The sequence below is a fragment of the Bidens hawaiensis genome, unplaced genomic scaffold (assembly GCF_021521415.1).
Source record: "Bidens hawaiensis isolate Kalapana, Puna unplaced genomic scaffold, B.hawaiensis_p1.1 tig00014902_1, whole genome shotgun sequence".
NCBI classification, from domain to species: Eukaryota; Viridiplantae; Streptophyta; class Magnoliopsida; order Asterales; family Asteraceae; genus Bidens; species Bidens hawaiensis.
This window is the reverse complement of record NW_027492320.1, coordinates 95,011-109,663: the sequence shown is the minus strand read 5'-3', so window position 1 is coordinate 109,663 and position 14,653 is coordinate 95,011. Positions and strand designations below refer to the sequence as shown.

The following is a 14,653-nucleotide window of genomic DNA, read 5'->3' as shown; positions in this document are numbered from 1 at the left end:
TCGGGAACCCATGTCTATTTAAACGCTTAGTGCATGTAGAGTCAATTAAGGAGGACTGTCAAGGGTATTTGGTACTTAGATAGTGGTTGCACCCGACATATGATGGGAGACGAACCCTTGCTATTTGATGCTAAACCATTCGATGGAGGATTCGAGTCTTTCGTAAGCGACATGGGAGGATAAACTTCAAGGAAGGGAAATGGTACTTTGTGCTTCAACTACACTAAACTTGTTCAAATGAATCAACCACAACTTGTCGAGCGTTTCTTAAGTGATGGATCCAGCATCAGCTGCTGCTGGGTTTCGGTTTGAATCTCTTCAACTTTGGTATATGATGTGATAATGCATGCTTAAGATAGTCCATCTGACAACAGCTTTGCTGACCTTTTCACTAAAGCCATCATCCAATTTTGATTAAAAAAACATATCTATCTTTTTGTATATATTTTTTCAAATATGTCATAATTTTAGAGGGAGAAAATGAGTTATGTTTAACTCACCAAAAAGATTTTATATTTTAATCATATTTAGTTAAGAAAATTAGAAAAAGATTCAAAATATATTCTCTCGTTTAGAGGAAGCTCCTGCTTAAAGGGAGTCGGATATTACAAAATTATAAAATTTTGAGAAATTGATCCGACCTTTAGAAAATTATAAGAAATTATTTATAATGATCCTAGCACATGAAAAGAGTAGATCAAAAGCCAATAAGATCATTGCTAAATGTGTAGATAGGCTTGACAAATGAGTAAGTGTCGTAGTGATATAAACCTAAATACCTGCCTATGCTAGTGGTTACACTCTTATGAAGCGGCCGCCGACTTCAATATAAGTCATATCGATGAAGGCAAAAATGTTATTAGTCAGTCATACACGAACCCGTTAGTGATTGGTCAAAATAAAAATTGTTCTTGCTTTAAATAATAAATATTGAAAATCAAATTATCGTTAAAGCAGAAATACTTCAATATGCTCAAAAGTATTTAAAATCAACAACAAAAATGTTGATAATTTGTCAAACAAAAAGAGGTATATTAGAACCACGTAATGTAGGGCAAACAAGTAAGTCATAAACACTTTATATGAAGGCTTGGAAGTCCGAGTGACATGTAAGTCCATGGTTCAACCTTTAAAATTGTTTGAAAGAAAATTTGCAAAAAGTTTAAAGAAACTCAAAATGTTTTGATCAATCATTAGGGGTCGGAGTCAATTTGGGGTGATACTGATGAACACAATCTATGCCAGAGGTATGATGGATTTTGTAATTTTTCGGATTAACAGGGGACCGCATAAGTATCGTGCTTAATTCATACCTTAACGTATCACGTTGACATCAAAATACTTGTTAAGTTTATAGTTGAAAAAATATATCTACAATCGACTTTGGGTTCTTGGCATAATAATATCCAAATAGAAGTGTAATCTAGGACGTTATCGATCAATGTGATTCCATGTTGTGATCTTTCTCGCAAAAATACTATAGCATTAGAAAATTCTGTAAATATTATTGTAATATAATATTAAGTTCATCTTTACTCCTATCTTTTTCATTTTTCTTGTTTTATTTTATGTTTCAACTTCAAAATATCATGTTTATATATTCGAAATATTACAATATATGAAAATACCAAAAAGATTTTAAGTTTTTATGTGTTCGTACATATTTTATTAAACGTTTGTTTTATTCAAAATCATATGTTTTGTTGTCAAGGTCACTCATGCAAAGTTCATTGGAAACCTGAGACTTAAGCAGATCATTTGCAAGTTGAGAGACTGAAATTGGCATTTTATGAAAAGTCAAGATAAAATAAAAATTTCAGAGTTATTCTGCAAATACTTCAAACCAAGGGCATGATTTGAAAAAGAAAATTCTTCTTTGACCCTCAAAAGGTTCTGTGAACGAATCTTATTCGCTCTAAGTTTTGTGTACATGGATAGGTAGGTCCAGATCAAATGTCCTGGGCTGCAGAGACTGAAGTTGCAGATGCTGAAGCGCTTAAAAGAACACGAGAACGTGACAGTTGGCTCGGTTGAACCTAAAAAGAAGTTGATCGTGTCTGAAGATCAGTCGACACACCTAATGCAACGATCAAAATTGCAACCTCTTATAAAAACGAATAATAATTATATACATTAATGTAACATTTTCAAAGTCTGAATTTTCAACACTTTAACAGTTACTGGAATAATATAATGTATTTGAATTTATAATATTTAGAACTAACTTTCAAAGTCAACAAGGTGGCAAAATTTGAAGCAAAAACCAATTTTAATTTGAAGCAAGCCAAATGAAAAGTTAAAGTTAGTTTTGGTTTGGTTTGGTTTGGTTTTCATTCCAACACAAAAATACAAAGTCATCTTAAAAAAATGTTTTGGTCGGCAGATAGGACCGTCTCTGGTGGTAATCTGACTCTGAAAAGCAATGGCTGAAATTAAATATCAATATTTAAACTTAAAATATAAGACCATAAGTACAAAACTATAATATAAGCCTTCATCTAATAACGAATGAAACCCCAGTCCACTATCAACAACTTCGTCTACACCAATTTCAACAATCTCACCACCAAAATCAATGGCTGAAATTGTTGTTTCTGCCTTCCTTGATGTGCTCTTTGAGAAGCTGGCCTCTGCAGCTCTGAAAAAGATTGCACGCTACAACGGAATTGATGCTGAGATGAAAAAGTGGCAGAGATCATTAATCCAGATACAAGATGTGCTTGCTGATGCTTCTCGGAAGGAGATAACCAGCCAATCTGTGAAACGATGGCTGAAAGATCTCCAGCATTTGGCTTACGACATAGATGACGTACTTGACAGTTGGCTGACTGAAGCCGTGCATCATGAGTTCACCCACGAGTCAGAAACCATGACTAGCAAGGTAAGAAGGCTAATCCCAAGTTGTTGCACAAAATTCTCACGGAATACTACGATGTTTAACCAGTTAGATGATATTTCCTCCAAACTACAAGATCTACTTAAGCATAAAGATGATTTTGGCTTGAAAGTGGAAGGGGAAACCAGACCAAAAAATAATAGTAGTAATAGAAGAATTCAATCCTCTGTTGTCGATCCAACTAGTATTGTTGGAAGGCAAGCTGAGAAAGAAGCATTGGTCCAACAGTTATTGTCACCAGATGATGAACCATGTGATCAAAACTATAGCATTGTTCCCATAGTTGGTATGGGCGGAGTTGGGAAAACTACTTTAGCTAGACTCTTGTACGATGAAAAGCAAGTCAAGGATCACTTTGAACTTCAGGCATGGGTTTGCGTTTCAGATGACTTTGATAGCTTTGGTATAAGCAAAGTCATCTTTCAATCTGTGACAGGTATAAACAAGGAATTCGCAGATTTAAATTTGCTTCAAGTAGATCTTGTAAATCACCTAAGGGGAAAAAGATTTCTATTGGTGTTAGATGATGTGTGGAGTGAGAGTTATGAGGATTGGAAAACCTTGGTTGGCCCGTTTCATACATGTGCTCTTGGAAGTAAAGTCATAATAACAACACGGAAGGATCATTTGCTCAAACAGCTGGTTTGCAAACCTCTAAACAAGCAATTAGACAGGCTGTTAGATGACGATGCTCTGTCTTTAGTTACTCGACATTCATTAGGTGTAAACAACTTTGATTCACATTCGTCACTCAAACCATATGCTGAAGGTATTGTGAAAAAATGTGGTGGATTACCTTTGGCTTTGATAGCACTCAGTAGATTGTTGAGAACTAAAAAAGATGACATAGAGCACTGGAAGAAAGTGTCAAACAATGATATATGGAAATTACAAGATGAAGGTGGAATTCTCCCGGCCCTTAGAATAAGCTACCATGACCTTTCTGCACCTTTGAAGCAGTTGTTTGCATACTGCTCCTTGTTCCCCAAGGATTTCCTGTTTGACAAGGAGGAGCTTGTTTTATTATGGATGGCAGAAGGGTTTTTGCATCCACCAACTTCAAGTGATTCAAATAAAGAACGCTTGGGTCATGAATTCTTTGAAGAGTTGTTGTCAAGGTCATTTTTTCAGCATGCGCCTAGTAACGAAGCAATGTTTGTGATGCATGACTTGATGAATGACTTGGCGACATCTGTTTCTAGTGAGTTTTTTGTAAGGTTAGACAATGAAACAGAGAAGAATATTAGGAAGGGGATTTTGGAGAAGTGCCGCCATATGTCATTTAACCGTGAGCAATATGTAGCATACGAGAAGTTTGAGGTGATCACAAGAGCCAAAAGTTTGAGGACATTTGTGGCAACGTCTGTTGGGGTGGTTGAAAAATGGCAACATTTCTATTTGTCGAGTAAGGTCCTTGTTGACTTATTTCGCGAGTTAGCATTGTTAAGGGTTTTATGTTTGTGTAATTTAAAAATAAGTGAGGTACCAGAGACCATTGGTGCTTTAAGTCACTTGAGGTATCTTAATCTATCTTGAACTAAAATTACACAACTCCTGGAAAATGTATGCAATCTTTATAATTTAGAGACGTTGACCCTATTCGGGTGTGATGAACTGACAAAGTTGCCAAACAACTTTTTAAAGCTTAAAAATCTGCGACATCTTGACGTTAGGGACACTCCACTTTTGAAGAAGTTGCCATTAGGAATCAGTGAGTTAAAAAACCTCCAGACTCTCTCGAAAATCATTATTGGAGGTGAGAGCAGATTTGAGATAGAGAAACTTAAAGAATTCAAGAATCTATGTGGTAAGACTACCATTGTAGGCTTGGAAAAAGTGGAAAATGCGATTCATGCACGTGAGGCTAACTTTTCACAAAAGAGGCTTAGTGAGTTGGAGCTTGTATGGAGTGATGAGCCATATGTTTCAAGAAACAAAGTGCTTGAAAAAGAGGTCCTGAATGAGTTGATGCCTTGTAATGATAAGTTAATACAACTAAATATTAAGTCATACGGGGGAGTTTCCAAAATGGGTTGGGGATCCCTCGTTTCATCGGTTGAAGCACGTGTCGATACATGACTGTAAACGATGTACATCTCTACCGGCAATTGGACAGGTACAATCTCTGAAGGAGTTGTTTATTGAAGGCTTGGATGGGGTGAAAGTTGTGGGCATGGAGTTACTTGGAATTGTTGGTGCATTCTCTTCACTTGAAATTCTTAGTTTTACACATATGAATGCGTGGGAAAAATGGTCAATGAATAGCGAGGCTGTGTTTCCAAGCCTGAAGCATCTTTATATAAAAGACTGTCCTTATTTGGTTGAAGTTGAACTCAAGGCACTACCTCCATTGAGTATTCTAAAAATAGAAAGATGTGATAGTGGTGTGTTAAGAAGGCTGGTTGAAATAGCTTCTATGGTCACAAAGTTGAAAATAATAGGCATTTCAGGGCTTAATGATGTGGTGTAGAAAGGTGTTATAGAGCATGTTAGGGCAGTTGAAGAACTAAATATACTTGGGTGTAATGAAATAAGATATTTATGGGACTCAGCAGCAATTGCGAGTAAATTTCTTACAAATTTAAGGTATTTGGAAGTGTGTCACTGTGATAATTTGGTGAGGTTAGGAGAAAAAGAGGATGATAGTTGTAGGAATAACCTCCTAACATCTCTTAGGATTTTGGAGATATCTTTTTGTGATAATATGGAACTTTGCGGTTGTCCAGAAAGTGTTGAGGCATTGACTCTCTTGAACTGTACTTCAGTTACAGCTATATCCTTTCCAACAGGAGGGCAAAAGCTAAAGTCACTTAAAATTTGGGGTTGTAAGAAACTATTGGAAAGAGTGTGGGGAGGAGAAAAGATGAACAACACAAGCAACACACCAATGCTTGATTATGTAATTATAGATGGTTGGGCAAATATGAGATCAATCATTGAACTGAATAGCTTTGTTCACCTCACCACATTGTTAATAAGAGATTGTGAAAGTCTAGAGTCATTTCCTGATAATGAGTTGCCGAGTTTGACCTCCTTAAAGAGACTGGAAATAACAAATTGTCCAAGAATGGATATTTGTTTTCCTCGTGGAGTTTGGCCTCCCAACTTGAGTTCCCTAATAATAGGTAAGCTAAAGAAGTCCATCTCAGCATGGGGCCCACAAAACTTTCCAGCATCACTTGTCGAACTATACTTAGATGGGGATGATTGTAGTAGCGAATTATTTTCTCCTCATCTTCTTCCTTCGTCTCTTACTGATCTTGGTATTATTGGATTTGAGAAACTGGAATCATTTACGATGGGACTCCAGCACCTCACCTCACTCCAACATCTCTCGTTTTCCAATTGCCCTAAGCTAAAGAAAGTGTCGCATCCCCAACACCTCGCCCGTCTCCAGCATCTCACATTTTTCAACTGCCCTGAAATGACGGATCTACCTGTAGTGCTGTTTCCTTCGCTTTTGAGTTTAAGAGGGTATGGTTCTCTGAATCTGAAAGAAAGATACAGGAAAGGAGGCAGCTTCTGGTCCCTCATCTCCCACATCCCCTGCATCGACATATGCTAATGTCATTCTATGGTGAAGTCAATCTGAAGGTCTGAATACATGGCAGTAGGCTTGATCTCCAATTTCAAGGTTGCCTAACTTCAATTTAACATAAATATCGACATATCAAACAAATGTTCAGTTAAACTATTACTACTAATACGAACGGTTAATAAAAGTTATAAACTGTTCCCACCACTAATTAAAACCAGGTATGTATCATAATGCCAGCTCATATTAAATTCAAACGGGTTTACTGGATTAAAAATTTATTTTTGTACCGTATTTAGTTATGTCCTATTCATCAAAATCATATGGCTTCACTTTGGTTTTGTTTGCATGGAACACTATTTTGATATAGTTTTGTTAATCCAACAGACTCACAATATTAATTTGATGTTTATAGCATATTGGTCTATAGCTTGATAACGTCAAACTTGAAAGTGGCTTAAAAGAGGAACATATAACAACTGTTCATGTGCTACATTTTAGAATCCATTTCCGATAGTACTACATTTGTTTCTTATGTGATTGTCTTAGTTTTCTTGATCCGTGGTTTACTGCATATGATTAATTATCCAGATTTCTCTATTTATCTGAACAAATTTATTTTGGCAATTTATTGAACAATTTTAACAAACAAGAGAATTATTGTGAAGTTATATTCTCCATTAATGACAATGCCAGATAGAATTTTGTTGATTTGTAGAAGACGATGATACTTTAATTTTAGTATGATATTCTTTAGCTCTTTTTTTTCATTGACAAGTTGATGTATGAAGAAACTGACAATGATTATATCTATGGCTCATTTGATGCTGCAGACTCAATTGTGATTGGAAGAATTTCACACTTTCTGCTAGAGATTTGCTAGACTTCACGGCATGGCCGGAGCAAGTCAAACTTGGTACATTAGAATTGTATATTGTAATTAGAATAGACATGTACAAGGGTATATATAAGAGACAGCGTTACACTGTAATCCCTCTAACATAGCATAACATAACATAACATAACATAATAATAAACTGTGTCTAATATTCCCCAGAAGCTACGGCCCGGTGAGCTATCCTTAGCTTGGACCGTAAGAAGAGAAATTGCTAAACATATGTCAGTTTGCTGAAATAGTAAACAGATGCCTATTAAATATGGTCAACAATCAGTTGATATCAGATTAACTGCTATGAAGCCTCTACACCATTGCAGATTAATTCCTTGGCTCGTTGAATGGATATATTAATGGTGGTGGTTAATGACAGGTGATGTTAACGGAAGTCAACAATTTGACTTCTGATCTAAGCGCAAAAGTCAAAGGCTCTATGAAGTAAAGTCAACCATCTGGTCAACCTAATACGACAGGGAGTTCTTATTATTAAGTTATGAAATCAATGGACTGATGAGGAGTTTTCTGCCAAATTAAAGGTCAAAATGGATCAGCATTTGTGTTGATTTGTGTAACAGTCAACTGCCTGATGTATAAGAAAAGTCAACGTTCAGTTGATAGGGTGTTGAGGAGAACCATCACAAAAGGTCAACAGTTCAATATAATGATGAAGCCTTGTATTGGTAGTCACCTATTTGAATTCGCCGGCACTGATATTCATATTTGTGACTTGTGAGCTGAAGTACATGTGCAGAAATGTTTATTAATTATTACACACATATTATAAAACATGAGGTGATGTATGGATAGTCAATATTATTTTGGCCTAACTATAAAGTTGGGATTGCCTGATCTAACAGACGAAAACAATATTTCATAACGAAAGTATAAGTACTAGCGTTAGGTTCAAGATTTGATTCTTTAAGCTCCTTCAAGACAGTCTTGCAGCCCCTAACAAGCCTGATTTACAAAGGCCATCAACGAAAATATGTTGTATGTGAACAATTGAGAAACTAACCTGTTTTGCTTAAAATTAATACCGGAATAGCTTTTTAATTAAGGCACTAGTGATATACCGTCCTAGCAGACCATCAAACATAGTGTCGAAAGTGGTCGAACAAGGAGATAACTTGCTCGTAGTGATATCATGGAAAACTATTCAGCGGATGACATTACACTGAAGATGGTTAAAAATTGAAGGTGACATTTTTGTGTTATCAAATATCATCCTATGTTACAAATACCATCTTGTAAATTGTAATGGAAATAAGAAGTTATCAACAATTACAGCCATAACCTATTTCGGTTGGAACATTTATGACATGGGCCAAACAAATACTTTTTTATTATTATTTAAAAATAAAAAACTTCTTGTATTGATCCCACAAAGTTGGATCGACCCATTACCTGACCCACTCGTTTTTTGCCAGGCGAATTATTCCGACTATTCTATCTAGTTGTTAACTAGAAATTGGACTAGTTAAGAAACGCTACTGTTATAAAGTTAACGAATATTGAAATACTAAAATATTCAAGAAATTTCTGTTATGATAGTTAATGTGAAGAATTATAATTAACTAAAAAATATTTTAGAATGGTTTCGATGACTATTCAACAATTTTAAAAGTTCAAGTGATAAAAGTGAAAATCAAAGTTCAAGTGATAAAAGTGAAAATCGAAATCTTTTGTTGTCATGTTTTCATAGAGGGGCCCCATATGAAGAAAAAAGTGCATATCCATTCCCAAAAGTCAAACTAAACATTAAAAAATGAAAAATTAAGAATTAGCTGGGTAACTTCTAGAGCGAATATATCATTGTCACCATTGTCACCGTAATAAGCAGTTTAATTATTTTTGAGAAAATATAAATTAATAAATAAACTTAAACTTAAAAGGTAACTAGTATTTAGACCCGCCGCAACGGGGCTGTGAAACCGAAAACACAATCTTATCACGCATTTGCTTTGATTACGCATCTCCATGACGTCAATGAATTCAACCCCGAACCATAAAATGAAGTATGTAACCAATTATGCTTAGAAGCCCAAACAATCGCATATAGTTGATACAAAGTATACTTAAAAGCCCAAACAATCCAATATAGTTAATACATCGTTAACCAAACAAAAATAAACAAAACAATGGCTATATACTACCAAAAGTGAGGGACTTTCATTAATAAACATACCATAAATCAAATACATCAAGTCATCAACTAATTCAGTGATAAGCAAGAGTAGCAGACTTCACCTTACCAAGTATTCTGTAAAAACCCAAAGGAACATAAATAGTCATTTTCCTTGCCAATAAAAAATTATCAAATTACTATATTTATTGAAAAGTCATGCACAACTAATTGTTCTAACTTTTAATTATAATCTATGCTCTGGTTATAAGAATGGGTCAATCTAAACCCACTAATCCATCTTTCTAAACAATTATTTGTAACTAATGAAGGCCAAGAATTAATCTCATAAAAAAATTGTAATACATACATAGTCAGATCCATACCAGAATCAATCTTCTTATTGATCTTAGTAATTCGCCCCATCAGTAGCCATTATGTACTTCCTGATTCAAGCTTTCATAGATCATATCCATGTTTCATCGCCTACAGTTAAAAGAGCGCAATATTCTGTTGAACCCAACAGATTAGCTCACTTAAGCCAATTGGTTCACTCGTTTAACCCAATTACACATTGATGACATCAAAAACACGAACCCATAAAGGCTCAACCAACATCATCGACTATCAAGATCGCGAAATAATCACAACTGTAACATTTACCCCCATTTAGCTGGTGGTTATACCGACATGTCTTTTGATCCAACAATTAGTCATTTGCCATGTAAAATTAGCGAATGACAAAAGAATAATTAACTGGCACGCAACATTGAAAATGAAAACATCCAATAACACAACGGCACCTTAAAATGAACCTGTCAACTTAACGCTTTTGTAACAATACAATCTGTCTGTGAACGTTTTGGCATCATATATACTTTACCATGAAATCGGCCATCGATTAACATAGCAAATAAGACAACCTAAAAAATGATCAAAGCGAATAAAAAAGTGGCTCAGATGAACCGGTGTTCGTCATCATAGCCTTGTCACCCAAAATAGATAGCATTTGCATTCATTACCAACACCGACATCTGAGTGAAGATCCGAGCACCTCTCAGATGACCCACGTGCACCATCATTGAGATAAAAGCTAAAATATAGTGAGAAAGCCAATACATAGCAAATAAAATTGTGGCTCGGATGAACCAAGGCTCGTTATCATAGCCTTAACACCCAAAAAAGATAGGATTTATTTATATTCATTAGAGCATGCACTTCATGGCCGCCTACAGTTCCGAATCGGAACCTGCCAATGATAACAATTTCCCACAACAGACAACGGCCACCATCTCCGGCATCACCAACATTTAAACCGAAAGCCTAATTAGGGAAATGCATCAATTCATAAGCAGCAACATATGTGCATGCACAAAGTATAACACAAAAGCCAATTGCAGAGGCTCATATATGAAACCGGGTAATGAAAATGGCTGCAAAATCACAGTTGCATAGTCCATGACCATGCCATCCGGAGGGAGCAAACAGCCATCGGTCAAACAACGATCATCGTTGTGCGCCGTCGCCTAGGGTTCCCAAATGGAACCCGGCAACAACCGTAACACCACACCACCGCCTGTTCTAATGGGCGTAACAGATTTCACTTGTGGGACCGGCGTTTGGTTTTGATGAAAGAGAGTAGCCAAAACGTGGCAGCTCTTTTGAAGCTTTGTGGGTTTGAAGGTCCAATTAAAAGTTGGAACACCTTATGCTTCAGATTGTACAACCTTCGATGTCCCTCTAACTAAGGAGGATATAGTACAACTATGACAGCAGTATGTACAACTTACTAATGCCAAATCCAGTTGAAATTGTATATTTATAAATTTGGTAAAGCTAATAATTAAGGACTGGACCATTCACACGAGTCTCGACAGGCCACCAAGATCTTATCTTGCCTACACGAATACCTCAGACTCATTAGGCCGAACTACTGTTGATTCCTTAGCCCACAAGTTCGATTTTCTTGCGTTTTGGGCCAAAAGTGAATAAACTAAACAACTAAAATTAAATAAATGGATATAAACTTAGGGGCTGTTTCGGATTTCTTATTTAAGGTAAAAAGACCTTTTAATGATAAGTTGAAAAGGTCTTATGGCTTTATGATAAGGAGTTTCTCAAAAGGTATTTGGATTAACATAAGACAATAAGTTATTTTTTTTAAAAATGTTTGGTTTAACTTATTGATTTAAATGACCAAAAAGGACATAATTATATATTATATGACAGAGAACCGTTCAAAAAAATATGGTCACATAATTGACAGTTGAAATTAAATCCTAGCCATAGAAAATACATCATTAAATCTTGGCCGTACATGGTCACATAATTGACAGTTTTCATGAAGGTTACCGGCGGTTACAATCTCCCCTCACACTACGTTCTGTATCCCCACGTCTTCCTCCTTCATCGGAGCAGTTAACAAAAATGCTTCATATATTGCGCTGTCTCCCAATTGACTCAATCGCCTGAAAGCATTTACCATAAGATTATTGCAAATCACCGGCGGTGTTGATACTGGAATCCATGGCGGTGATGGAGCAATTAAGAGGTTCAGAGTGCCGATGACAAGGCGAATTGAAGATTGAAAGAACGGCGTTAGGGTTATTTTGGCGAGAAATGAGGTTTTGACCTTCTTAGGTTGACATCAATTAAAAATTACCCGCTAATTTAAGTTGCAATGAGTTCATTACTAAAACATCTCTCTCATTCTATAATGAAATATGCACAGGTAAATTATTGACAAAAAAGAGCATTCTTTTTTTTTCAATAAGCTTTTGTTTGTGCAGATTGTGATCTACAATTTGAGTTTACTTCTTTTTTGAGGGAAGATGAGTTGACCTGTTAAGTTTAGTCAACACTTACACCTTTAATTATGATTGAAAATTAGCTTTTAGGTTAGATCAAGCACTAAATGATGTATGCACAGTTTGTGTAATATGTGGGGAAGATGATGGGCTGTGAGCATTTCAGTTTAAGCAATGGACTGAGCTGTGAGCTCCGGTGTCATTTGCCATGATAAAATTGTAAGAGGAGAATATTATGGATTTGCATTTGTATCCACCTTTTCCATTGTAGTAAATTAGTTATTTAAATTACAATGATTATATTGAAATGTGTTACTTTTATCAAAAGAACCATGAAAAAAGTATTTTTTTTTTAAGTAATCGTTCCAGAAGACCAGATATCTAAGAGTAATATCTATTCCTATATACATGTCTCCCTGTAATTGGTCTTATTTGATAACAAAGGATCATTATTCTGTGTTAATATTCCAGAAGACTCCCAGTTAATAATATTTTCATATAATTATCTTCGGTTAACCAAAAAAAGTGAAACTTTTATTGGTTAAATATACGGTCTCCAGTGTACCATTTCAGTTGAGAAGAAAAAAAAATGCAAGATAGTATTGCTTTGAACATAGGAACAAATGATGTGTATGAGTTTTGATCTTGAGTAAATAAATTTAGTAAGCAAAAAATTCATTTTGTAAAAAAATATATATATACATGTAGTTCATCATGTCATATTTGTGAATGCAGAAATTAGAGCACACAATGCAGAATTAGGGTGATGATATTTTGTCATTTCAACTTATGCACTCGTGTGCCCGACTTTTTGTTTAAGTGGAACAATTGGGAGCCAAAGAAGGTTAATCTGGTGGCTTTGAAAGATTTTTGTAGGATAATTATTTTAAGTGGATTTATTCCCACTGAAACAGGAAGTCTTTCAAAGCTTCAAACAATCTAAGCTGTTATGTGAATATCTTATGTAATTGATCTTTGTATCTTGAAGTAACTGAGATTTTGTTTCTATATGTTGCAGGTATGTTAATTGTAACTCTCTTAGTGGAGACTACCCACATGATCACTTAGAAATTTAAAGAACCTCTCAATTTTGTAAGGCTTCCTGTTTGAACATTTTATATTTTGTTATTGAACCTTTTATTTGCTTTCGTTCTTTGTGTTTGTGAAGCAGCATTTCCACAATATTCTGGTCGGGCAATCCCATCTAATGGTGCTCTTGATCAATTTGGAACCAACTCGTGAGTTCTGAATTATCTTTTCATGCTGATATAGTTTTATAAATAAGATTAGAAAATCACTACTGTGATACATGGTGCATGAACCAATCCACTCGAACTTGAAAATTTGAGACGAACCTGAACACAACCCAAACCCAAAATCCGCGCCAGACACACAAACTCGAACACGACATGCATACTCGTAGGTTGACTCGAAAAACGGCCCGTTTGACCAGAATTTTTAGATTTATTTTATATTATTTTCGCATATCGGTAAACAATACAACCGGTGAACTTAATTGGTTCGATCTTCTCGATTCATTAAGTAATATTCTAATGGTACCCAAAGAACATGATAATGGACCGATCAATTAGAAACTAAGAACTGAGGTTTGCCATGTTTCTCAGTTATAAATCATTTGTAACAGAATATGTCATTCTCAAACCTAACATAAGTTACAATGTAATTAGATAGGGGTGTGAATATCTGACACGACACGAAATAACACGAAATTTGCAAGTTTGGGTTTTGTATAAACGGCTTTGGGTTGAACCTGCTAACATGTTTAACTAGCACAGGTAGTGTCCGTTTCTGCCAATTAAGCAGTTTGCAGGTTGACCCGTTTTACCCATTAAATTTTTATTTTTTAAGAAAATGTGTTTTATGCAACTAATTAAATTAGCTGACTATCTTATGCCAAAATTTAAAAATAAAAAGGAAATTGACATAGGATTTTATAATTAAAACGTAATATGTTTTATATAAATTTATATTTTTTTGTTTCAAAAGTGTAACATTGAAGTATTAATATGCGAAATTAATAAAAAATAAATCTAAAAATATAGGTCAAAAGGGCCGTTTTTCGAGTCAACCTACGAGTATGCATGTCGTGTTCGAGTTTGCGTGCCTGGCGCCAATTTTGTGTTCGGGTTGTGTTCGAGTTCGGGTTTGTCTTAAATATTCGAGTTCGAGTAGATTGGTTCATGCACCATGTAACCTCTGCACAGGTGAAAAGAGTGTCTTGGTCAAATCTTACCATGTGGTCAACGTCTTTTGCAAAGACAAAGGGGTTTTATACTTTTATGGCATGTTGCAGTTAAGAGTTTGAAGACTATTTTCACAGTGCTAAACATTTTGTGTGTTTTTTCAGTAAGGCCTGTGGATAGTTGAATTATAACCA

The 14,653-nt window shown here is 35.4% G+C and overlaps 1 protein-coding gene and 1 pseudogene across 1 annotated transcript; both read left to right on the top strand.

Annotated features, from left to right (window-relative positions):
- Positions 1-2,571: 2,571 nt before the first annotated feature.
- Positions 2,572-6,101, top strand: LOC143548060 (putative disease resistance RPP13-like protein 1; annotated as a pseudogene).
- On the top strand, positions 5,601-6,461 carry LOC143548065 (uncharacterized). The gene has a single exon (XM_077039331.1). The coding sequence runs from the start codon at positions 5,601-5,603 to the stop codon at positions 6,459-6,461; it is 861 nt and encodes a 286-aa protein (XP_076895446.1).
- Positions 6,462-14,653: the final 8,192 nt, after the last annotated feature.